Source organism: Amia ocellicauda, chromosome 10 (assembly GCF_036373705.1).
Source record: "Amia ocellicauda isolate fAmiCal2 chromosome 10, fAmiCal2.hap1, whole genome shotgun sequence".
Lineage (NCBI taxonomy): Eukaryota > Metazoa > Chordata > Actinopteri > Amiiformes > Amiidae > Amia > Amia ocellicauda.
The window spans coordinates 29,998,460-30,022,955 of NC_089859.1; the positions used below are offsets into that span (position 1 = coordinate 29,998,460).

The 24,496-nt window shown below is 38.7% G+C and overlaps 1 protein-coding gene across 1 annotated transcript in view; it reads right to left on the reverse strand.

Annotated features, from left to right (window-relative positions):
* Positions 1–856: 856 nt before the first annotated feature.
* Positions 857–24,496, reverse strand: part of LOC136760460 (partitioning defective 6 homolog gamma) — a 51,481-nt gene continuing 27,841 nt past the window's right edge. Inside the window, exon 3 of the mRNA XM_066715869.1 lies at positions 857–5,763. Coding sequence (XP_066571966.1) covers positions 4,781–5,763 — 983 coding nt within the window. The 3' untranslated portion in view covers positions 857–4,780. The remainder of the gene's footprint in view (positions 5,764–24,496) is intronic.

The window sequence follows — 24,496 nt, forward strand, 5'->3', positions numbered from 1 at the left end:
AATAAATTGAATCTCTATAATTTATCACAGGTGGAGGCCACTTCACTTGGTGTGTGATTTTGAAGGGGATTGCTCACACCTGAGCTAATTTAGATCCGTTATTACAAGGAGGGTGGATGCTTACCCAACCAAGCGATTTTTATTTATAATACATTTTCTACAAATATATTTTATCACTTGGAAGTTGTGGGGGAGGGTGTGAAGATAAATACAAAATTTGTTTAATACATTTTAATTCCAGACTATAAGGCAGAGCAGTTATTAACTGTTCCGAATTGGCAACTTTCAATTCTCCTTAACAAAACAAAACCAAATTCTTTCAAACGAAAGGTATGAAGGCTATCCTATTACTAATGGATCTCTAACTTTACAAATGTAAGAACCTTAAAATTTAGCACAAGTTCTAAACCTATATCAGAATCCTTAATTGAATTGCTCAATTCAGACTGGGATGGGATTAGGGTTGGATTACTCAGAAAATTGAATTTCCATTTCTATTAGGGTTGCATCTCTACTAACCAAACAAAGATGGAATGAAAAGAGGATGGCGGGGGGGGGGGGGGTCTAGGTTCATATCTCCAACTCCACTACATCAGTGCTGAGGTCTGATGTAAAGCAATTGCCTTTACATTGTGACACATACAAGTCCCCAAGGGCAGTCCTAAAAATCAATGATTTTATGCTTTATTCAAAGAAAATAAATTTGCTTTTCCCATCATGTTCCCCTGGGGAAAACAGACACATTGTCAAATGTGCATTACATATAATTCTTTACGAACACCTTCCAATGCAATATGAACAGTTCGTTTTGAGAGGTTTTTAATCTTTCTTTCACAAATCCAAGAAGCACACAAAGTAATTTTGTATTTATTTATTTAGTCTTTTCTCCAAAATACAAAAAAAAGATCAATAAACAGTGGTAAGAAAATAATATGGTTGTCATGTTTTGAATACACAATTTAAATAAAGTGTATCAATTGAGAGTTCAGTTTTCAGTGATCGCTTCTATAGGTTCAAGGAAACACCAACAAGTTTTCAGATAAAAATAAAAGGCTTCAAGAATATCCTAGTGGATCTAATTTAAAATTAAAGTAACACAAAAATAAAGGGAAACTACAGGAGAATTGTTTAAGAGGCTAAGACTTGGTCAAAACATAAAATAAATGCACTGGAGTTGCGTAAGAGATGCTTAAACAGTCTGGCTTTAGGATTATTATTCTAATCTCATACATGGTAAAATTTGATCCTGAGGTTAGCAACTAGCTTCATATTACATTATAGCACTATTCTTATTGTCCCCTTAACTGGTTTAACAAATGTTGCAGTCTTTTGAAATATGATAAGTGGTTCACTGATTTGTATTTTATATTTTTATTATGTACGCATTTAGAAAAAAAGTATTACTGGTTTAGTACAAGTTTACCTAAATGTATTTGCAGCCCAAATATTGAAGGAATGATACATTTAATTTTAGCACTTGTTTTTATGACTGGCATACAAGTGTAAAAAAAGGATTGTCATTGTAGCAAAGCTGTAATGTACTGTTTAAATATATATATATATTTTGTATCAAAGCAGATTAAAATCATTGCAGCATTCAGTACCACCAATGTTCAGTCCTTAGGTAGGCTTGCACTGGCTAAAAAATATAAAATAAATTGTGGAAGTACACCCTGAACTTCAACTCTTTCTGCACTATATATTAATTGAATGCAATTAAATGTATAACAAATCATTCTTTAAAAATAAAACTGGGCATTTGCAAACATTGTACAGGTAAAAGGACAGTAATGAAAGAAAAAAAAAATTCACTGAACATTGTAATAAAAAGGTACCTCCAACCAAAGTTAAAAATTAAAAAGAAAATAGATTTCATACTTGTGAGAAAGGTTCCAGTAATACCACGTTTATTTCTCTTTTGGTATATCTTCAGGTAATTCCCATGTAGTTGTGCTTGCAGATTCAAAGGCAATTGGGAATTGATGGAACCCTAACACCTCCATCAGTACACTACAGATTGGAAAGAGAAAAATTCCAATTAACCTTAAAGTCTAGCAGCTCTCGAGTGAACTTGAGATGTGTGGTTAAAGCCTTGGTCCTATTTCTCACAGATATAAAGCAAATAAAAAAAAAAAAAGCCTTTCATCGTACCAATGACTTTCAGACAATGCTCCTAACATTCAGATTTCATTAATATAATTTCATTCTTATTGTCTGCACACAAGTTCATAATATAAAATGCAGATCTATGCTGTAATACACACCTTACATTGACAATGAAGAAACTAGGAAAAACAGAACAGAACAAAAACACTCCAGCAAATTGTGACAACTTTATAATAAATAATAAAAAGTAACATTTTTTTATTATTATGCCTAATACTTACAACAATAAGGATAACATTAGTGATGAAGACTGGAGAGGGAAGCAAACCACACAGATTGCTTCCTGCCAGCAAGTGGTGCTGTCCTAAAGACAACTGCATCGACTCAATGAGAGGCTCCAACATGTCAATGACTTAAAGTGTTAAGTGTTGAGAACACAGTTCTTGGTTTCCCCACCTATTTGTCATATTTGTTCCTTACAACCATCTAAGCTATATTGCTCCAGGACCAAAAAGTCAATTTCAAAGTTCCAGCTCTGTGACTTTTTGTTGTAATAAAGTGGAGAAAATCCAAGGGACCAAAGCAAAAGAAAAAACAAAGAAATAAAACAAACAATTCAGTTTTATATGGTTACTGGCTGTAACATGGTTTTGCCTGGGGAGGAATGAAGGAATTAAATTCAACTGAAGCTTGGACCTTTCCATTTTTTACCTTGGGTATAAATAGGTGCTAACACTTTTATCAGTAAAATGTATGTTTGGTCATGATTATTTACTGGGAAAAACAAGCCCCAGTGTGAAGCTAGTTATTTAAGAAAATACGTGTGGTGGAAGAAAGGCATTTTATTCTGAACTCCGTACAGTTCATTAGATATTTTAAGTACCACACAGACACCCAAAATGTGGTGGTCCTCCTACTGCCCTTCTCTGCTGTTGTGTCACTGTGGCAGTGCTGACTGAATGTTACATTAACTTGAATGAGAATTTAGTTATTTCCCCCTCAAAAACAAAACAAAAAAACACCATTGTGGCATGGGTTGTGCACAGCTAAGTATCATGCAATAAACAGGATAAGAAAAATCTGCATACCCAGTGCATCCGTGTACCAATTTAAAAGTAAATTTCCATCCAACAAAGACAATTAAAAAGTCAGCACTGTGTTTCTTACGAATTCTTGTCCGCACTTCAAGTTAATTAGTTAAAATACACAAGCATACCAATCCCCCATCCCCTAAAACACTTGAGGCATCTATGCGAGTTCTCCCAATCCAACAGCTTGCATGCCTATTGTAAATGGTCAAGATAAATTCAATTTACAGTCTGATGGTAAAAGAGTAGGGCTATTTTCTGCTCTTCTTTAGAAATGCAGACGGCAATTAACTATGAAAACACAGCCGTAAAGCTTCTGCAGTCTGATTTTGAAGATCCCTGGCCTGGTTCTAAGCAGATACATGCAACTGCTTAAATTTGTTAATATGTGGCATTCACAAAGTAAGATTTCCTCGTTAAAAATCAACATTGAAAAAACTCAAAACACTAGGTCAGAAAGATTCTTAGTAGGTAAACCAATGATTTTTCAATAATGACTAACCAATGAGACATAATCTGCAATGCAAGTTTAAAATCAGGAATATATTAAGAAGTTGTAGCTGCTGTTACAGCTGCAACAGTTGACCGTAAAGTGAATCCTAAAAACGGTTGGAGGAAACCCATGAAGATTCTCAAAATGGATGGTCTGTGGTTTTCCCTTCGGAAACCTCAGTGAAATAATGATTATCCTTTTTCAATCTTTGCATTTTACAGTACATATTATAACCAAATGCAGTGATTCAGAGCGGTGTATTACGACTTTCAAAGAAGGCACATGATTGGTTTTCTATCAATTATTAATATAGATTATAAATGGTAGGTCCATGCTACTACTTTTGCAGCTCCATTGTTATGGGGAGGAATGATAAAGATCTTACTGGTTTAAAGTGGAAAAGTTACATTTCTTCAAAGACCACAGCACCAAAAACCTGAACAGAAATGCCTGGATTAATCATCCAAAAAAGGAATATTAATATTTTAAGAAATGTGTTAACAGGCCCTACTGATAAAGCTTTATTTCATGATTCCACTTAATACATGTCTCTAACAGCTGAAGATGAGTATTCATGACAACACTGAGGAAAACGGACAGATGAGCTGCAGCGAAGACAGCTTTCCATAATACTCAAGTAATAATTACAACAAGTTATGTTAAAGCTTTATAAATAGAACCTGATTTTTGGTCCCGATACCTTGAAAAAGTGAATACAAGGCACTGTCAGACTTTGTCCAAAAATGAATTGATCAGAAACAGTGGCCCCGGTCTTACTCCAGTCCTAAGTAAAGATTATTTTTAAACAGATAAAAAAACAAAACAATTAAAAAACAAGAAAAAAAAAATCCATTCACAGAAGTCAAACCTGTATTTAGTGTTTGTTAAATTATCTTGTGGTTTATCTTACAATTTGGTGTTGTTTTTAAACCTTTTGAAAAATATTAAAAAAAAAAAAAATAGCTTTGAAAATAAGCTCAGTTTGTTTCAGGATCAAGAAGAAGAAAAAAACAAACAAACGAGGGAAAGGATGCTGCAAGAGTCCCAGGAGATTCCCTGAGCAGCAAAGGTTGAGGAACGAGGCGACGGGGTATTATAGTGTGATCACCGTGCCGTCCTCCTCCACACCTCCCCTGGGCAGCGCCAGGCTGTGCCGGGGGTCCGTTCGCAAGGTGTTAAGGATTTTGTGGAGGCTGCCGTTGCTCTCTCTGATGATGGGGGTGCTGCTGTGGTGGTGCTGGAGATTGAGGTCCCTGTGCAGCTTGTAACTCAGGTTGTGGTTCCCCGCTCCGTTAAGGCTTGGCTGGGAGTGGAAGGAGGCTGTGGAGATGACCGAGGGGGGCCGGGGAGGGCTAGGTGGGGGTGGCGGCGGGGGAGCAGGGGGCATGGCCTGGGGCTGGGCTCGGGAGGCGGTGGAGGAGGTGGAGCGGCGGGACGGGCGTTTCAGGTTGCTCTCGATCACAATGTCAGACTCCTCGTCGCTCTCCAGGTCGTCGGGGGGGAAGCTGTGCCCGGCGATGGGGGGCGGCATCCCCGCGAATCCGGCGGAGCTGCCGCTGTCCGTGGACTGGCCAGAGCTGCCCGAGATGCGGCTGCTGCGCACGATGTTGTTGCGCTGGTTGACCGGCTTGACGGTGATGATGAGGTTGTGGCTGTTGGCGATCATCATGTCGGTCACCTGGTCCAGGGTCTTGCCTGTCACCTCGATGCCGTTCACCTCCAGCACCTCGTCATTTACTGCCAGCAAGCCCGTGCTCTCCGCTAGGCCGCCGGGCACCATGCGGGAAATGAAGATCCCTGGCACTTTCTCCAGGCCGTGGGGGGTAACGCGCACGCTGGTGCCGTCTCGGATGTAGAAGCCCAGGGGCTTGTCGGAGCCGTGGCGGTACAGCCGGACCCGGCGATGCGATTCTGGCAGGATGTCCACGTCGATGATGGAGGACACGGGGCGGAAGTCCTGAGGCATGCCTATCCGGATGTGCGGCCGCTTGCGGTTGACGTCGTTGCGCAGGGTAACGACCGCCTTCTTCTTCCGGGTCAGCGTGTTGGTTCCGAAGCTGCTGTAGTCGACCTCCTCTGCAAAACAAGTGACAAAAAAATACTTAGGGTCTGTTCTGTTTAAAGAAATGCCATCCAGGGAGTTAAATACTTGATTCCATTTTGGAACCCTTTCAGTCCCTGGACGCCATTTACATATCAAGTTGCTATATCACTTTCAGCTGTATAGTTTTTCAGTCCACCTGTTTTGTACAGCTGCACAAGATGACAAAAATGTTCAACTAACAGTTCCTTTTAACCCTGTTTTGAGAGGGGGAAAAAAAGACCAATTTGATGAAACCGCTGTCTTACAGACTTACAAGAGTTATAATGTTAAAGATGCCAAAACTTAAACAAAATCGCTTCAGGGTGGTGCATAATTAATTTCAGCATGATTTATATAATGTCTGCACTAGAAGAATATTGTTTTTTTTGGCTATGAAACTTGAAAACTCTGCTTGAAATGCAAGCCAAGAAACAATGAACTGAATTCAGAATTGACAAACAAATGCTACAGAACTCATGGGAGAGCAGAACAAAAATAAAGGGTGAGAGAAGGTACAGGCCATGTGTAGCATGCCATCTATTACAAACTGAAATGTACAAGATTCAGACTTTAGTAACTGTTGATAGTGTCATCTACCCATTCAGACAACAGAGGGGGGAGGGGGTATTTTCACAGGGAACAGCTCATTCTGCTGAATGGTTTGTAAAAGACAATTTTAAGCAATAGGCAGTAGTCTCTGTATCCTATTAAAAACACACCAGTATTATTCACATACTTATATTCCCAAAACATGCAGTTTAAAGATGGGAACTATAGTGGGGGGGGGACTAAAAACAACTAAAGCAGTCTCTTCTGAAAGTTATTAACAAAATTGTCAATTATAGTTGTTCAGAAATTAGGCCACAAAAGCATCCCTCCTAGTTGCTTAGACAGCTGCTTTCTATAGCCCTGCCTGCCAGGCGAAATACCAGCACCCAGCCAGATAAGATTATATAAACAAGCACATTCCAGTGACTAGCAGCAGACTGGCAAGCTTGCTGGGCCTGGGAGCTTGGCCGGGGTACCTGCCAGTGTGTGCGTGCTCTCCCCTCCGGGAAGCAGAGCAGCCGCAGCAGTAGCGGACAGCTCTGGAAGAGACTTCAAAGGGGGAAATGATTTCCACAAGGGAGTGCAGCACTTCAGACAGCTTGGGAAACCCGCCAGAGGCTTATTAAATCAGGAAACGCTGGTCCCAAATGGGGGGGCCCGTCAGTTGCGCGGAAAGGTGCTTTTGCAGAGCCGGCACCCTGCTGCAGCCCCCAGCGTGAATTTGGAGCCGCTCAAGAGAAAATGGGTTTCAAGCCACCACAGCTATGCCGCACATTTAAAATATGCAGACAAACAGCGCGGTCCTGGGAGGAGTCGAAGCGGGTATCGGCATTTTTCCAGCGCTGGACTGGGCTTTGCAGGTGTTGCTGAGTCAAAGAGCACAAATTTTTCTACCTACCCTGGTCAATGGGTCACCAAAGGCAGTGGGGAAGGTGGTTTGAACAGCACAACACTTAAGTCCCAGGCTTATCAATATCTTTTTAAATTACTTGATATGCTTCTATATGCATATGCTGCATACAGATATATACATTTGTGAAAAGCAAGGCAAATCGTTAAATTGTTTTTTTTGTCACACTCTCTACCGAGTTTATTCCACTCTATGATTCTGTCCGTCTCCAGGACTGTTTTAATGTTTAGAACAAGACACATCCCTCAAAACGCACTTCCAAACAATCTTACGCACGATAGTCTGTGTTCGCATTGCAACAGTCAGGATTTCAGAGCTCTGATGCATCACCACACTTTGAAACAGGAGAATAAACTGCTCCACACAGCAAATGTAATTGGACAAATTCAGTAGTAGAGATTAAAAAAAATTTTGTGGCTTGAATAAACACACATTCATTTATTTTTTGCCATTGGTGGTCTGGTCCTATTTAAATATTTATTTTAGTCAATGTTACACCCAGAGGAAATGTCCTTGGGAATTGCTAGAGCCTCCCCCGACACAAAGCTCTGCTGTGAGGACAGTCTAACTGTGCACTGAGTTTAGAGACCAAACACCAAGAAGTATACAAAACCATAGCTGTTTTTATTCAAATATTTACTTCCTAGCTTTAGGTGAGAAAGACCAACCTACTAGGCATTACATGATCACATTTATTTATGATAATTGCAGTTCACAGAAGTAGCAAAGATTGCACACACACATTCATTTGCAATGAACAAGTACATTTCTAACTATAACCTTAATACCTTTATCAATACTGCCACAAAAAAAATGGTGTCCCCATCTGACTTAAAAGGAATGAAATAATAATTTAGCAGTAGAAACTATTTCCCAATTCTGCACTTAACCTTCTAAACCTGTTAGGGCAACACCAATATCACAAGATGGACTTAAACCATTCAGAGTAACATGCCACAAATATTTGTTCAGAAACACAACTTTGGTAAGTAGGTGCTTTCCTGTATTGCCTGACAAAGAAAAGGCTGTTGAAGCTGGAAGCAAATCAGTTACTATTTGAACACTTAAGAACTCATTTTAAACAATAAGTTAGAAAACACCTGAATTACATCAAAGTCAGCCACCACAGTTATTCTTAGTTAAAGCCATGGCAGCATGATTATTTTGATTGAATCCAGACACAGGAGTCTTATTTTTGCACTGGAATTTATGCCACAAGTGCAAGTACTTGATGAGAAACACATTTGAAGTTTCCTTTTCATTAGAGTTGTGCTCTGCGCTTTCAAAACTTTCAGAGCCCCAAATAGTATACACAGGAACTGTCGGTCTCAATTGTACTTCTATTCTTGTAATGATTAGTAACATTTGTGAGATGATAATTACGATGTTATAAGTTGTACACCATTACATTTCATCTGATGAACTTTCACACTTTATGAGACTAAATCCACTTTGGTCCTTACACATTCCTATAAACAGCCAAATTCCTGTTATTTTTTTCCAAACCTTACAGAGAGGCTAACAAGGAATCCCATTTGCTCTTTATCGTCTACGCCAGAACTTTTTTTTTTTTTTTTTTCCAAATGCCTCCTTGTATCTGCAGTTCATATAATAGCTTAATAACTCCTGACAGAATAATCCTTGAACTACCTAGGCAGAGCGGGAGACCAAACCCGTTGATCAAAGGGTGGCCAGACATTTACCGACTGACTCAGTAGAAAGCTGTGATATCACGGAGACCTTGGGAAAGATCCACTAGTTAAAAATAAAAAAATAAGACACTGTGGTTCACAGTTAACCCTCGTTTCTAACCACATGACCATTGTAACCCAACAGTAAATCATTTGCATGTGCTTCTGCTTCACACCTTGCTATGCAGCTAGGACCACTGGCTGTATTGCAAGTTAAAGTGCCTTTGGATTGTGCATTAGTGGAGGTTACTGACAAAATCAGCCTAATCTGCCATCTACTGGAAGATAACACTTATTTTAATACAAACACGTTAACTGTAGCATTACATTATTTTAGTTAAATCACTTTAGGCTATATATATTTTGCATTATGTAATGTTTAGCAATTCCTCAGAACTTCATAATGCAGTCATTTTGGAATAACAGTCAACTGGATGGAAAGCTCTTCCAATTATTCAACAAATAATATCATAATAAGCTGAAAAGTGCCCATCCACCTCAAATCTCTGCTAGATCACAAAGATAATACAACAAAACAACAAACAAACAAGCAAATAAATCAAACCAATCAAACAAACATACCAAGCAATCTATCAGCATCGTCTAAAGCTAAGTAAATAACAAAAGGTTTGTCTTAGCAGCCGCTTGTGACTTTTTAGAGCTCGGTGTGGTAAACAGATCTCTCTCCTCGCCTCCTGCTGAGGGAGGAATGGAGCGCTCGGCTTCAGGACTCCCCTGCTGTCTGACAACTGATGGGCTCCAGGCAGTGACCCCGGCTCCTCTCCAGCTGGCGGGGGTCTGGTACTGGGAATTCCTCAGCAGGGTGAGCCGACAGGGAGGCCGGGGCACAGCGGCGGCGGAATGTGAGGAAGCGCAGTTGAAAATGCCAGGCCTTATCCAGTCACATGCAGGAGGAGGGTCGGCCAGTGAAAAAAACACAAGAGAGTCTAGGCCAGGGAAAGCCGGCCTCATTTCAGATGCTTGAAACAAGATGACTGTACCGCTGCTTGCAACAACACAGTGCACAGTATTTTAGAGGATAGGAATGTTGGCCTACTCTAGTTCTCACGAGTGTGGGCTCCACAACTTATTTACAACCAGTTATTGTTGCTTAAAGGCTTAATACGACCCATTCCTGTCGGGGGAGTTCAACTGGACGGTCAGGGCATTACAGGCATCCGACATTTTTCTTGATATGCAGAACAAGCAGCAACGGGACTGACTTGGGGGTTATAATGACTGGAAGGGGAATTCAGGCAATATCTGTAATTAAAGATGGGATTCAGAAGAGAGCGCTGAGGATCTCACCCTGTCATTTGGGACTGAAACGGTTAGAGGCACCAGCCACTATTAAGCAACCAAATTCCAAACTCTGAATAGCCTTGCAGAGAAGCTGTCACAATTTGTAAGAGCAGTCTGTATACAAGCAATTAACTGAAGAGCAGCACCAGTTGTTGGCTCAGCTGAGGGCTGTTCATTTGAAAACGGGGAAATATAAACGCGGCTGGATTTGCATGCAGTTTATGCACTTAGCGTTACTTATATTACTTCAGAAGCTAGCATCACAAGTGCTTTGATTAGCATAAGAATTTCCCCACCCTGCTTTAGATTACAACATAAGCCCTGTGGCCAGCTGAGCTCCATTGTGAAAGTTGCCTTCCCTACAATTTTCTCACAAAATATAACTCAAGCTGCCGTTTCGGTGTGCTGCAGGGGAGGCATTCCACTTCAGACCCTTTCATATCCAGTGGGTTTAATTAGGGGAAGAAAACTCATGCTTCAGCTGAAAAATGTGCAGTCATTCTCCTTACTAATGCCAGGATGGCTGAAGTGGGCTGTAAACAAAAAGCCCCTTCACTGCAGTTTCTCATTTCGATCTTTAAATGAGTCTTACCTCATTTCGATCTGTAAATGGCTTGCTTACCTAAAAGCTGTGCAGGTAGAAGACATGCAGGAAAACCAAAACTTCACAAGACAAATACCCCTGTTCCTGGAGTTTTATTTAAGTTAATGTTTTTGGTGCTCACAAGGCGATTAAATGTAATCTGGTATTTACATACTCCTCTCTCACACTGTTTATCTAAAGCTCTTTTAAGAAAGAAGTCTTAAATATGGTCACAAAAGGAAAAAATAGATTTTAATGGGTTTATGTATTCAGGCCATACATAGGCCTACTGTATTTACCTTTGATTAAACACAGCTATTTTAGTTTGTGAGCTGGAGTACTGTGTGGTGAATGACAATAGAAAAATAAAAATGGTTGCCACAAGTTTCTGCAAAGCGATTCACTCTCTTTTCTTGGTGTCAAGGGTGGCTAGTATGCTTTTCACAAGGGTACAAGAAAGTTTCGGTGGCTTTACTTGGTGTCATTTGTGGAAAATTGATCAAACAGATCTAATAAAGAGCCATTTCAGAGTTTGTTCTCAGTAAGATGAAACCCAGAATGAAACCGTAACAGGAGCCTCAACTTTCAGATGTGCTGTGTGGAACTTCTCTAAGTTTAATATATATATATATATATATATATATATATATATATATATATATATATATATATATATATATATATATATACACACACACACACATATACACTCACCTAAAGGATTATTAGGAACACCATACTAATACTGTGTTTGACCCCCTTTCGCCTTCAGAACTGCCTTAATTCTACGTGGCATTGATTCAACAAGGTGCTGAAAGCATTCTTTAGAAATGTTGGCCCATATTGATAGGATAGCATCTTGCAGTTCATGGAGATTTGTGGGATGCACATCCAGGGCACGAAGCTCCCGTTCCACCACATCCCAAAGATGCTCTATTGGGTTGAGATCTGGTGACTGTGGGGGCCAGTTTAGTACAGTGAACTCATTGTCATGTTCAAGAAACCAATTTGAAATGATTCGACCTTTGTGACATGGTGCATTATCCTGCTGGAAGTAGCCATCAGAGGATGGGTACATGGTGGTCATAAAGGGATGGACATGGTCAGAAACAATGCTCAGGTAGGCCGTGGCATTTAAACGATGCCCAATTGGCACTAAGGGGCCTAAAGTGTGCCAAGAAAACATCCCCCACACCATTACACCACCACCACCAGCCTGCACAGTGGTAACAAGGAATGATGGATCCATGTTCTCATTCTGTTTACGCCAAATTCTGACTCTACCATCTGAATGTCTCAACAGAAATCGAGACTCATCAGACCAGGCAACATTTTTCCAGTCTTCAACTGTCCAATTTTGGTGAGCTTGTGCAAATTGTAGCCTCTTTTTCCTATTTGTAGTGGAGATGAGTGGTACCCGGTGGGGTCTTCTGCTGTTGTAGCCCATCCGCCTCAAGGTTGTACGTGTTGTGGCTTCACAAATGCTTTGCTGCATACCTCGGTTGTAACGAGTGGTTATTTCAGTCAAAGTTGCTCTTCTATCAGCTTGAATCAGTCGGCCCATTCTCCTCTGACCTCTAGCATCAACAAGGCATTTTCGCCCACAGGACTGCCGCATACTGGATGTTTTTCCCTTTTCACACCATTCTTTGTAAACCCTAGAAATGGTTGTGCGTGAAAATCCCAGTAACTGAGCAGATTGTGAAATACTCAGACCGGCCCGTCTGGCACCAACAACCATGCCACGCTCAAAATTGCTTAAATCACCTTTCTTTCCCATTCAGACATTCAGATTGGAGTTCAGGAGATTGTCTTGACCAGGACCACACCCCTAAATGCATTGAAGCAACTGCCATGTGATTGGTTGGTTAGATAATTGCATTAATGAGAAATTGAACAGGTGTTCCTAATAATCCTTTAGGTGAGTGTATATATATAAAAAAAGAGCCCCCCTAGTAAAATTCAGACATAGCCATACCTATTTAATTTCAGCATCTTAAAATGTCTTTTCAATGGTAGATTTTAGACTACTTATCACTTTCTTTTGGTTAAAACATTCAACTTCTGCAGTTGCTGACTTGGCAAGAACAGCATTAAAACCAGATGGTCAAAATGTAACACTTCTCTTTCTGACCACACCTTTCTCCTTTCAGAAATTACCAACTTCTTTCCAAATGCCTGGTTTCAAAGAGACCAAAACACTTTTTTTTTATTCTACCAGGCTGTTGGTTCAAAGGAAGGTAATGCATCCTGGGTTTAGTGGGACACTGCAATTCTACCTCAATCACCCCATTAACTTCCATTGCCCTGAATGACTCTGATCCCTCAAAACCTCAGCAAAGACACCTGCATTAACTCACAGAGCTCATAGCAGACTGTGACAGAAGCAGCAGTTTTCCTGTCTGAATTATGTATACATAGCAATGGGAATGACTGCATGGATGTGACTAATGAGACACTTATGATCCTATACTTAATTGTACCTTCACAGATATGGAATGTCTGATTTAAAGGATCAAGATTCAATATAATACTCTTATTAGTGTTACAAATATATAAAAGACTGACCCAGATCCACCATGTGCGTCATACAAGTAATTTTAATTCCTATGAACAAAGGCTGCATTTACGTAGTTTAAAGGGGTCTGCAACTCCTAACAAGTCAAGAATGAAACGGCTGTATTTCCCTGGTACCTTCCATTCTACAAATCCTTACTGTATATGAATAAGCGTTATAAAAATGTTGAGAATCTAGCAGTTCCTTAATAAAGTATCCAGTATCAGTAACATGATTTTAGTCTTTAATAAATTGGCCAGGCAGCAAAAACCTTCTTACAACCCCAAAATGGTTGCATCATGCAATAAATATTAAAATTAAGTATTTTAATAAAATGTAAATAGGGTTTATGGTTCAGGTTTATTATGGAATGCTGTGTTCAGTTATAAAGGTATGCCAAATCACACAAATAAAAAACAAAACATAAGATTTACTTAGTTTCAAGGTTTATTACATCCTTTATTAATGAAACGGTGGGCAGAAATATGAGTGGGGCTTGTATAACCCTCTATAATCTGTGTTAATGCCTGTGTTGGATATTACTGCTTCATTAATGATCCTGCCTGAGTTAATATTGGGGCCCTTCATGTAATAGGAGAACTTCCCATTAGAAGGCAATACTGCAATTACCCTTTCTTGACAGGAATGTGCCAAGTTAGCTCAAAGCTGTTATAAACTCTACTGTTCAAATAGCAATATACTGGGGACCTCCACTCCTGTGAGGAAACATTTTTTTAAATCATTTCATCAATACATTCCGTGTTCTTTGCTTAAATTCTTCAAGAGTTTGTCATGAAGATTGCTAAATAGACATCAGACTAAGGTATAACAACATGTTAAAATCTGGTGATGGAAGAACGCATCAGACAGGCAAGAGCTGTCCTGCCCCCGACCACTCAACATTATTCATGGTCTGCCCCAGAAGTTATCATTTACTTTACAGATACAATTAATAAACAAACTTAAAGAAAAAGTATTGCTGGTAACACAAATAACAATATGGCAATGTAGTGGAAGAGAAAGTTAGTGGAATTTCCCTAAATGACTGAAAGCCTGAGTTCAGTATATCTTTTGCAGACACTGTTCTTTTGACAGTTTTCCTTGGATTTTAATAGTGACTAATCGTGTCTTTACATTTTTTAAATGTTCGTTGTCTTAGGAGACTGGCCAACGCCAGTACTTGAGGGGTGTAAAGCCTGTGTTTTTTTATTGAACTTGTACCATCAGTTCCTTTTCTTTCTCAAACTAAATTATTAATTGAATAAAACCATTTAAAGTTACCTCTCAAGTGTTACAAGTGCAAGCACTACAGCTGATAACTAAGGGAAAACCTATAAACCCTAAACACATCCTGTATATTAAGATCACAACATAATTTATAAAACACAATCCAGTATAAAGTGTATAACCATACCCATTTTCCATTTATAAACAAATAGCTGATATTGTGAAGTGTTACAAACAACTAAAATGGTATTAGATTGACACAAAAGCTGCTACTGATGTCTTCAATAGCAGATTTGATTTTGTGGTTCTACAGGTAGGCTGATTTACATGCGTACGAAACTGAAAACCAATCAACACTTGTGGCAGTTGGTAGAGTCAATGTGTGCCGTCTTTCTGAAGTGACTACCCATATAATGATTCAACAAAAGAAGGACAAAAAAAGCAATCAATGCGATTAACTGATGGCGTGTGCTGGACCGACACACTTCTCAGTACAGGAGGAGAGATGAGACAAAGAAAATGACTGAAGACCTCCTGGCTAAGGACCTGGGCTCAGTGTTAAAACCCAGGAATATAGTACAAAGGAAAGTATGCACACCAATGCTGTGAATGAGGTGCCGGTCAACAAAAACTTAGGACAAGAGGGAAACCACACAGTCTGGAGTGCAAACCAAAAAATAATGTATTAAATATATCCCAGCAATGAAGTGAAGAACTTGCTCATTTTTAGAGCCATGCTTCCCAACCCCTAAAGCTCAAGGCACTCTACTTAACTTTTAAAGTTTATGAGATACACCCACCCCTACTGCCCACCCACCTGAACTTTTATAAGATATTTAGTAAAACTTTACTTTCAGTGAAAACCTTAGCTTGTCTTGATGCAGACACTTGATTCTGTTAGAAACAGAAAGTCTTGAAAAATTAGGAAATAGTTTATTATTTTAGTTTTTCTTATGTGCGACTTTCTCATTTGTCTAAAACATGGCACACCTGTGCACGCCTGACGACACACCAATGTGGCACAGCACATGGGTTGAAACACACTGGACTAGACTATAAAATACATATATACAAAAATATAAAATAAGATCAAGATTTTAGAACTAAAGAGTGGTGTGACTACTGTGTTGAATTCTGGGTAAGATCATGCACAAAAAAAATGAACAGTCACGTTATTTATTTTTTTAAATAAAGTTCAAAAAATTATAAATATATTTACAAGAAGGCAGGTGTGGACTGCAAACCAAAAAGACAGTTTCTTCTTCTGAAATGGCAATTTAGCCAGGTAGCCTGAAGAATGGCATAACTTTCTAAATGTCTCCACTCCACGATTTCTACAACAGCATCATTATGTGCTGGAAGATGCCAGTATTATTGTGGTAATGCTTTTTTCATCCTACTGCAAAGGATGTAAAGCAGAAACCCTCCAAAGCTCAGTTTTCTAATTGTGCTCACTCAGCAATATTTTCCCCACCCCCCCTGTTATTACTACCATGTACTATACAAGACACATCTGGGAGAAGTTAAAGGTCTGCATAGCTGGGTGGTGATTTTCTTTTCAAAGGATTATGTTCTTCCATCCATTTTCTTCCCTGACATATCCTGAGGATACTGGGCCAATAAACAATACAGTTGTAGATTAAAGTATTGGACTGAATCAGATGTAAGACTCTGGACTGCCATTGATTTCAATCAGAATCAGTGATCAAAAAACTCTTAAAAGATAAGACTATTAATTAATCCAGATAAATCACCCAATGACAGGGTTTCAAATGAAAGACTACAAGGGTACATGAACAGACTCTTTCAAACCGCAAGTACCACATCAGGTTGTTTCCGAGTTAAATACTGAGAGAAAGAAACTCACTCAGGTGTAGAAAACAGCTACATCCACTGCACTTTGTTTGCCCCATGATTACTTGTACTCCCTGTGTGGATAATTTATTGGGTAGCTGCCAAAACCAAACTGTATAAACACCCATGTGTGGATAAGTCAAAATGTGTCCCATCAAATTAAATCCACATCGGTCCTACTCCGAGCTAGAAAACAGCTTTTGCTATCCAGATCTCATTTTAATCTCTTACTAGTTCTTAAAAACATGGTGTATATATAACAAGATAAAATGTTTTGGAATAGCAGTACATTTGAAGGTCACCTTGTCAGTGTGCTCGTGATAAGTAAATACTCAGTCTGGTTTTGTAATGGTTACTGCTAAAGCAAAAATAATAATAAACCCACATTTAATATTCCAGAGAGTAGACATGGTAAAATTGTATCCAACACAGATGAGCATCTCTGATGACAAATGGCACTTCCCAAGTCTTTAAGCCTTACAAAAACAGGAACTGAGTTTATGAATTACAATCTGCACAATGAATTTTAAGGAGGTGATGTCCTGAATTGAACCTCTCAGAGCGTAATGTTAAAACACAGATGATACATGATGCTTGATGCATTGCACTAGCTGTACTAGAAGGCAAAAGGTTATTTTACAAGGAAATATTTAAATTAAAAAACAAGCAACCAAAAAAATACATTTTTATTTTTATTACTCAAAAGCATCAAACCCCTGTGCAATAAAGGAAGCATACCAGAACTTAAAAATGTTAAGTAACAGTTTTAACATTTTCCAATTCCTGAGTGTGGATTCCTGCCTTTTTGTGAATTATGGTATCTAGTAATATTAAACCTACCATATCAGATTTATGGGGTTTGTAGTCTTGTACACAGGTGGTTTAACTCATCTTATTACAGGGAACAAAGGATTGGCTTGACCAATGCGATACAGTGCTTCAGTATGTAACCAGCTGCATTTGTTATGTCTTCTATCATGTATGAGTCGCTTCAATACTAAAAGCAAATAAGGAGCTTGTCTTTGGGACATTCACAGCTTAAAGGAGTAAAACAAAACTAATGTAACACTGACTGTGGCAAACTGTCAAGATTTTTGGAAAGTCTACTTAGAAACATGACACCCACATAAATAGTTATGCTCTTTTGGAAAAGGCTTAGGTTTATCAATTTGGACAAACAGGTTATTGTCTGAAAGAGCCAAGGCAAAAATCAGCACATTTTATTTCCTAAATTATATATATGGTCAAAATATGACCAAAAGTATCTGAATTTGCAATGTAGCCAACATTATTTCCTTCTAGCACTAGGGGTATTCATTGTAGCAACCAGACATTCCCTACAGTGGAACAGGACAGAATATAATGATTAGCAGAGTCAAGTAATGATGATATACTTCAGTGAATATTTATTCCTACTGACACGACAAAAATGTTTTTCAGTATAAATTGGAAACAAAATGAACTCTTGGCAAAGTGGTTTTAATCAGTTATAGCTTCCAGATCCTGATCGTTCCAAAACTTGAATTTTTTGTGCAAGCATGACAATATCAGAGACCTCAGCATCCTCCCACACCCATTCCTGAAGCCCACAGTCTGTCTCTTTATGAAAGAGCACTATAAACCTGAGCCTCCAGTCTCAGACCTTTGAAAAGCTACCCTTACAAACCGTGCTCCTTTCAAAATCCTCACAGGCAATGTACACGTGGCTGTTGTAGACAACTGCTTACAGATGTCAAGTATCAGTGCAAGTTAGAAAAGGCTAAAAAATAAATAAAAACCAAAGGCAAAAAAAACTGCCATACACTGTAAGAAGACAGGGTTGAAGTAGAAAATGGTATTCATGTAATGCTTTCCAATAATATTTAGTCAGTCTGATCTAGTGCGACCGTATGTTACAAATAAAATCCCGATGCTTGCATTGCCAGAATAATTTACATATTTCCTTTACTCATTTTGATTAGAGTAGAATTAAAGAAAGACGTTTCCCTGGAGCTAATGTGGTTCCACTTAAAGAAAAATTCTGGCCAGTGTTACAAAGCATTTGCCTGCACTTTGTTATTACAATAACCAATGACATTTCAGCAGGTGCGTGTCTAAGATATAGACACCAGCAATACAATGTGATTGTTTGCAAGCTACTGTTGTTGCAAGGAGTTTAGAAGCTTTCCAATTACTCCACAATGGGTTTTTCCAAAAACACATAAAAGATTTTGTTAAATTACAGTAATACCTGAAATTGCAAACATTTTAAGAGGTAAGGGAAACCTCCTGATTTTTTTTTTTCACTGTGATTATGCCACAATGATGACACTGCAAAACCTGCTGCAGAAATAAACTGAAAGCCAAAACGGAGACTCAAAAGGTTGTTCACTTGTTTGTTTAAATAGGAATACATGCTGGTTGTTTGACGAGTCATATAAATAAAAAAGGAGTTCAAATTCAGATCAGAATATTGTCTGAGATTCAGCAAGCACAACATTATTTTTGGGGAGACCCAAGGCCACAGTCCTGCAAAGCACTTTTTAGCTTTAGGAGAGGAGATTTATTGCCAAAAATGTTATAGAAAATCAGCAGTAGAGCAGTTTTACTTATTCCTGAGATGAAGAACATAAGCAAAGACCAATTTGAAAGTGAATTGGGCCTAAGCAGATTAAACTTTAGCTTAGTCTTGAGCGAGATGTTAGACGTAATACAAGGGACGAATATAGCTGACTACAGCAATTATTTCAGAGTGGATTCACCTACATTCGAACAAGGAAGGGGAGGAATAGTTAACACCGACACCACACCCTCAAATCAGGTTTTGACACTTCAGTTGCAGTCAGGTCACTGTATGATTTCCCAGCACTGCAGGCAATGGAGGATAGTTCTGCTCCCAGAGCACCATTCAAGAACCTCATTAATCAGCCCTCCAGGCACCACCGGGCAAACTGTAACACCTCACCTCAGGTCTCCTCACACTGACTGGAACCAGACCAGCAGAGGAATCTCAAACAGCACTCTAACTGCTGAGATAGCAGGGGGTTGAAAACAGGACAGGGTTAAAATTCCAGACTGAAGTCACCCACTTAAGGAGGATTAAGAATTTTACAAACTCCAAGTTTTACAAACCGCTGTACACATGAAGAGTTTTGATTTAGGAATGTGCATCATGCCATTTGAGGGTATAAATGTAATTTGATGTTGGGCTGTGTAGGCAAAAACAAGACAAAACAAGGAATTCATTTAAACCCTGAGCTGACTTGTCATATTATTACAGAGGTAATTCATTGTTAGAGGGAAAAGTAGTCATAGTTGTAGCTTTTTAATTGATGGCTGCTGAAACATATATGAATGTAAAGGAGACATGTATATCCATCGTCTGCGCGTCTCTGTAATTTCCGTTCTCGTTTGTTGCATTTGTTGTGTTCTTTTAATTCTGGGTTGTTTCTGCATTGGGCATATTTGTTGTGCTAAATATTCTAGAAAAAAAAACTCCCGAAAAGACTTCTCAAAGATGAGTTCCAAAAAGCAAACTGGTAAGCTTTTGAGTGTCATAAAATAATGAAATGGTCCATTGGAGACAAATAAGGCCTATGTAGAATAAGAAATACACACTCACTACACGTTTATTCTATCAGGTTTGAGAAGTACACTATTTCAGCTTGGCTAAACATTTTCTTCTCAGATGCAGATTTGAATGTAATTGTTACTAATCACACTAGAAGTGAATTTAGGAAACCGCAGCATAAGGAATACAGGGATCATAACTGTGCAAACCTTTCAATTAAATAAATCACAACTATGTATTTTTTCCTGGCTCAAAAGCATATGATTGTTTTGTTTTTCTCTTATTTCTTGCTGCTCTTGAAAGCAGAAGGAAGGAACTACAGTATCAGCTCCACAAATGGCAGGTTTCACACTGGGCATGCAAAAATTGATAGCAAAAATGTATTATTCAATCCATTTAATGACTTGTCAGTTTAAAAAACAGAAGGAACTGAAACAAAGGGCCACATGCCGCTGATGGCTGCCTGGTCGGAACAGGTTTGTTGTGGTTGTGCGATATCCTTTGTTTCAGGCTATTGTTTCTAAAACTTTCAAATCATGAAGTAAACGGATTGTATTGTGCTACAGATTTTCCCCTACTGAGTGTAAAGCGACTCAGATTATTGTTCCTGAATGTTGTCAGCACAGTTAAATTATTTTCTTTGCTTTTGGATAGACAATGGCAGTCGGTTATGAAAACATGCTGAAATCCAACTAAGAAAGGAGGACTAGAAGTAAATAAGAGACTTATATAGGAGTTATCATCCTTTCCAAAACAGGATTGCATACAGCAGTGGATAGATTTTACTGGCCTCTGATGCCTAATAAAGTGCTATCCCTCCAAAGCTTGTAAAGCAAGTTATGAAGGGTACAAAAAAGGAGATAAAATAATGGTCTAATATTTTTTCTGGACGAGGAAGTGTGTTCTGTTTACAACATGTTATACAGCCTAAATTAATCCTTGGAAGTGGTAATAGGAGAGTTTAGGGACTATTCCTAATAACAGCTTTAAAACACATTTAAAGAGGATGAAACTTAACATGTAAAATGGGATACTTTAATCAGAAAAATTACTCATTGATAATCTGGCCTACTTGGTAGCAGCCAACATGTTAAAACCCCCAAACTGAAGGAATATTTCAGTCCAGGGGCATAGCCTCTCCACCTTGGTGCAAGACCAGACAAGTCAACGATCTCCCATGCATGAACCGCCCACACACTCTTTCACAATATGCAGAAAACGCATGCCCTCTTTCCGCTGCCTAACCTTTTCAAATCGTATTTTATCACGTCACCCTGCCTGGTAGGCTTGGCTCGATCCCCCACTGACACAGTAAGGATTACGACTGCGTGCTATGATGAATCTGTTATTCCTTTTGTTCTTCCCCTTCTGAATTCAGAACAATTTGAAAGCACTGGTCTGTTAAATGTTTTAAGGAGTGCTGTGGGTAGGTGCTTCTTCTTAAGCACTTTTTGGTTAAAAGAACCCGAAACAAAACCGGTCAATTCTTTCTGCATTCTTTCAACCCTGCAGTGAGCAACTCAGGTGTCCCCACTAATGCAGGGAAGCAAGTTCAGTAATCTCAGATACCATGAGATAATTCTATTGAACCACATCCTAAAAAACAAGCGTGCACCATCAATATCCTTCTTATTTAGTATACTTTCAACAAACCTCCTGAACACACTCGTCTCCAGTACTTCTAAAATAAAATTCAGGTGTTATCAGTTTGTGTTTTGGATGCTATGGAATGTTTAAATTAACATAATCATGATTGCATATCAGGCAAAGCCTGCAAAATTTGGATATATGGTGTACTCTAAAGTCTATTTTTCGACCTAGCATTTGCCATGTGTATTCATTGTGAAAGTGGACTCCTGGGGAGTGGATTGCTGGTCTGGCCTGCTTCAGATTTCTTCCTAAACCTCTCCTTGGCCAACTGCTGCTGTGGTTTGTGGTGTAATTGTTCTATACGCTTGTTACTCTCTAAGTGGAACATTCAGCAGATCTTTTATTTTTAGATTTATTTTTTGTTACTCCTTTTGCATTTTAAACAAAGCCCCTTGCATTCAAACTGCATACGCTAACAATTTGATATTTATGACTTAGATCATTTCCTTGAATAATAGCACTCCAAAATGAAAATGTTGGAATCGGTACTCTGCAGAAAAAAACATGGCAATATATTCATATAGGGAAAGGAAAAGGGGCTATATCAAATTGAATTAAGGAATGGTTTCCCATTCTGCAAGTACACTGCTGGGCTGCAACAAATATAATGTATATGAAATGTTCTGCTTGTAAGACAAAACTTTGGTAGTAGGTTTGGTAAAAAGCAAAGAGTCAGAAATCAAACCAAAGGAAAGCAGGTTTGGCACATGCTTACTGCACAAACGGACAACAGAAAATCTGTATCCTGAACAGTCCATGAATATGACTAGGTTTGTGTAACCAGACAAACTAATTCTGCATGGCTGACCCTGATGCTGAGGTCACTCGGTGGGTAATAAATGCATACAAAGATTCCAGTGAGAATTATTAGCGGATGGATAACTTCAGAGCTTGGAATGACTGGTCCCTTTATCGTTTTAAAGGTTTGACCTATTTCTTTCTCTCTATGAAATTTAACTGACCATTAAGATTTTTAGAGGCAGTGGCCAAGTGTAATGAGATTTTCAGGGAAACCTGAATGCTGTTATTTGTGTTTCAAACTTCCTGGTGTTCAATGAAAGACAGGGCAATGACACAAGCAAATTTTTAAACAATTCTACATAATACACCAGGTACATTATCAAAGGCTTTTGAGTAAACCTATGTTAAATAGAACGTTGCTCATAATGGAAATCACAGGATTCACCTAACTCTAGATTACAGTACAGTTAGCACACATTAAACAAAGCAAACACTGTAGACAATGACATATATGAATGTTTAAATAAGGCAGTATTATTGGTTTTATTGGCATTTGTAACCTGAGAAATAGTGGAATATTACATTCCATTTGTGGATTTAAAATAGTTGCAACAAAGAGTTCTGATAAAACTTGCATTTCTTCTCCTTTATGGTAATCTAACCCACAAACGCACACACAAAACATACTGGTGTAAATGCATACATTTAACCCAAAAGACAGTCATAAAAACACCTAGCAGGGTACTGAAAACATAAGGAATTGTTAGTTTATTAGATTCAGTGTGAAGGTCAAACTGTCTCAGAACATAGTTTTAAATTATGTACAATGTGTACTGTGCTGTATTTAGTAGTTTGAAACAAACAAAAAAACACTACCATCATCAATTTCACAATATAAATTATATCCTTTTGTAGTGTATTACTTAAAAAATACTTGTTATTTTCTGAATCTGTAGTTTTCCACTTAACAAGAGTTCTCTCTTGTACGGCAGTGTAAAACGTATGCAATTTGAGCAAGGGATTAAAAGCCATAATAAACATTAGGCATGTATCTGTCCTAGAGCCTTACTCAGTTATGAATATAATTAGTGTCTCTACAGCTGACATAGATAACAACATTACATAATAAACAAAACCATATTACATACAACTCATGAAAACGACTGACCAATTAGGACAACATAAATGTTTGAAACATTTCCAGATGTCCTTTCTATACCGAGTTCTAGGATAAAGAGTCATACAAGCATTAGACAAACCCCCCACCCCAAACTAACAGCAGCTGCAGGTAAAGTGTCATATACAAACACAAAAACAGAACCACAGCGCAATTACATTAAATTAAACATGTAGGCCTACCCAAAACAACTAAATTGCTTCCTGTTCCACCACTACACAACATATTAGCTGCACAAACATTTAAACTTCACCCTTCCCGCAAACCCCCTAGAACAAATCAGGTTTCAAGAAGGATAATTTTAAGAAAGGGTAATTGATTTATTATTTATTGTCCTGCCCTTTTATCCCCCATTCCTTTAAAATGTGCTTATATATTAAAATGACACATGTATGCGATAATTCTATGTAAAGGACTGAACAAGGAATACACCCACCAAACAGTGTAGGCAGTAGGCTGAACTGCACTAATCTCCCACATAAACAAACTCCAGTACAGTAAACAAACAGGCCCCACAGGACTTTGATAAAGTCGATTAAGAACCTTATTTACTTTGATGAATCTTCCTCTCAGAAACACTAACAGGTTAGGAAAACAAATTAAAGGCTGCACATCCACTGATAAATGCATGTTTCATAGAAGTTTGAATATAGAAATGCCAGATAAAATCAGTAAACTGCTTCAATCAGTGCCATGTCATTATTTCCACTGGCCTTTCCACTGGCACATCCGACCCGACCTAGAACCAAGCCAAAACGCAGCCGGGCTGGCCTGGTACGGGTGGTTCCGGTGTTTTCCACTGCACTACCCAAGCTGAAGTAAATTATGTCACGTGCTGTGGTCATCAAGAGTTGCGTTCATGATGCTGAAAGATAGTCGGGTTGTTCAGATGACAACAATGGAGGATCTTGACAGTGTGGTTTCTCTCTCTTTTT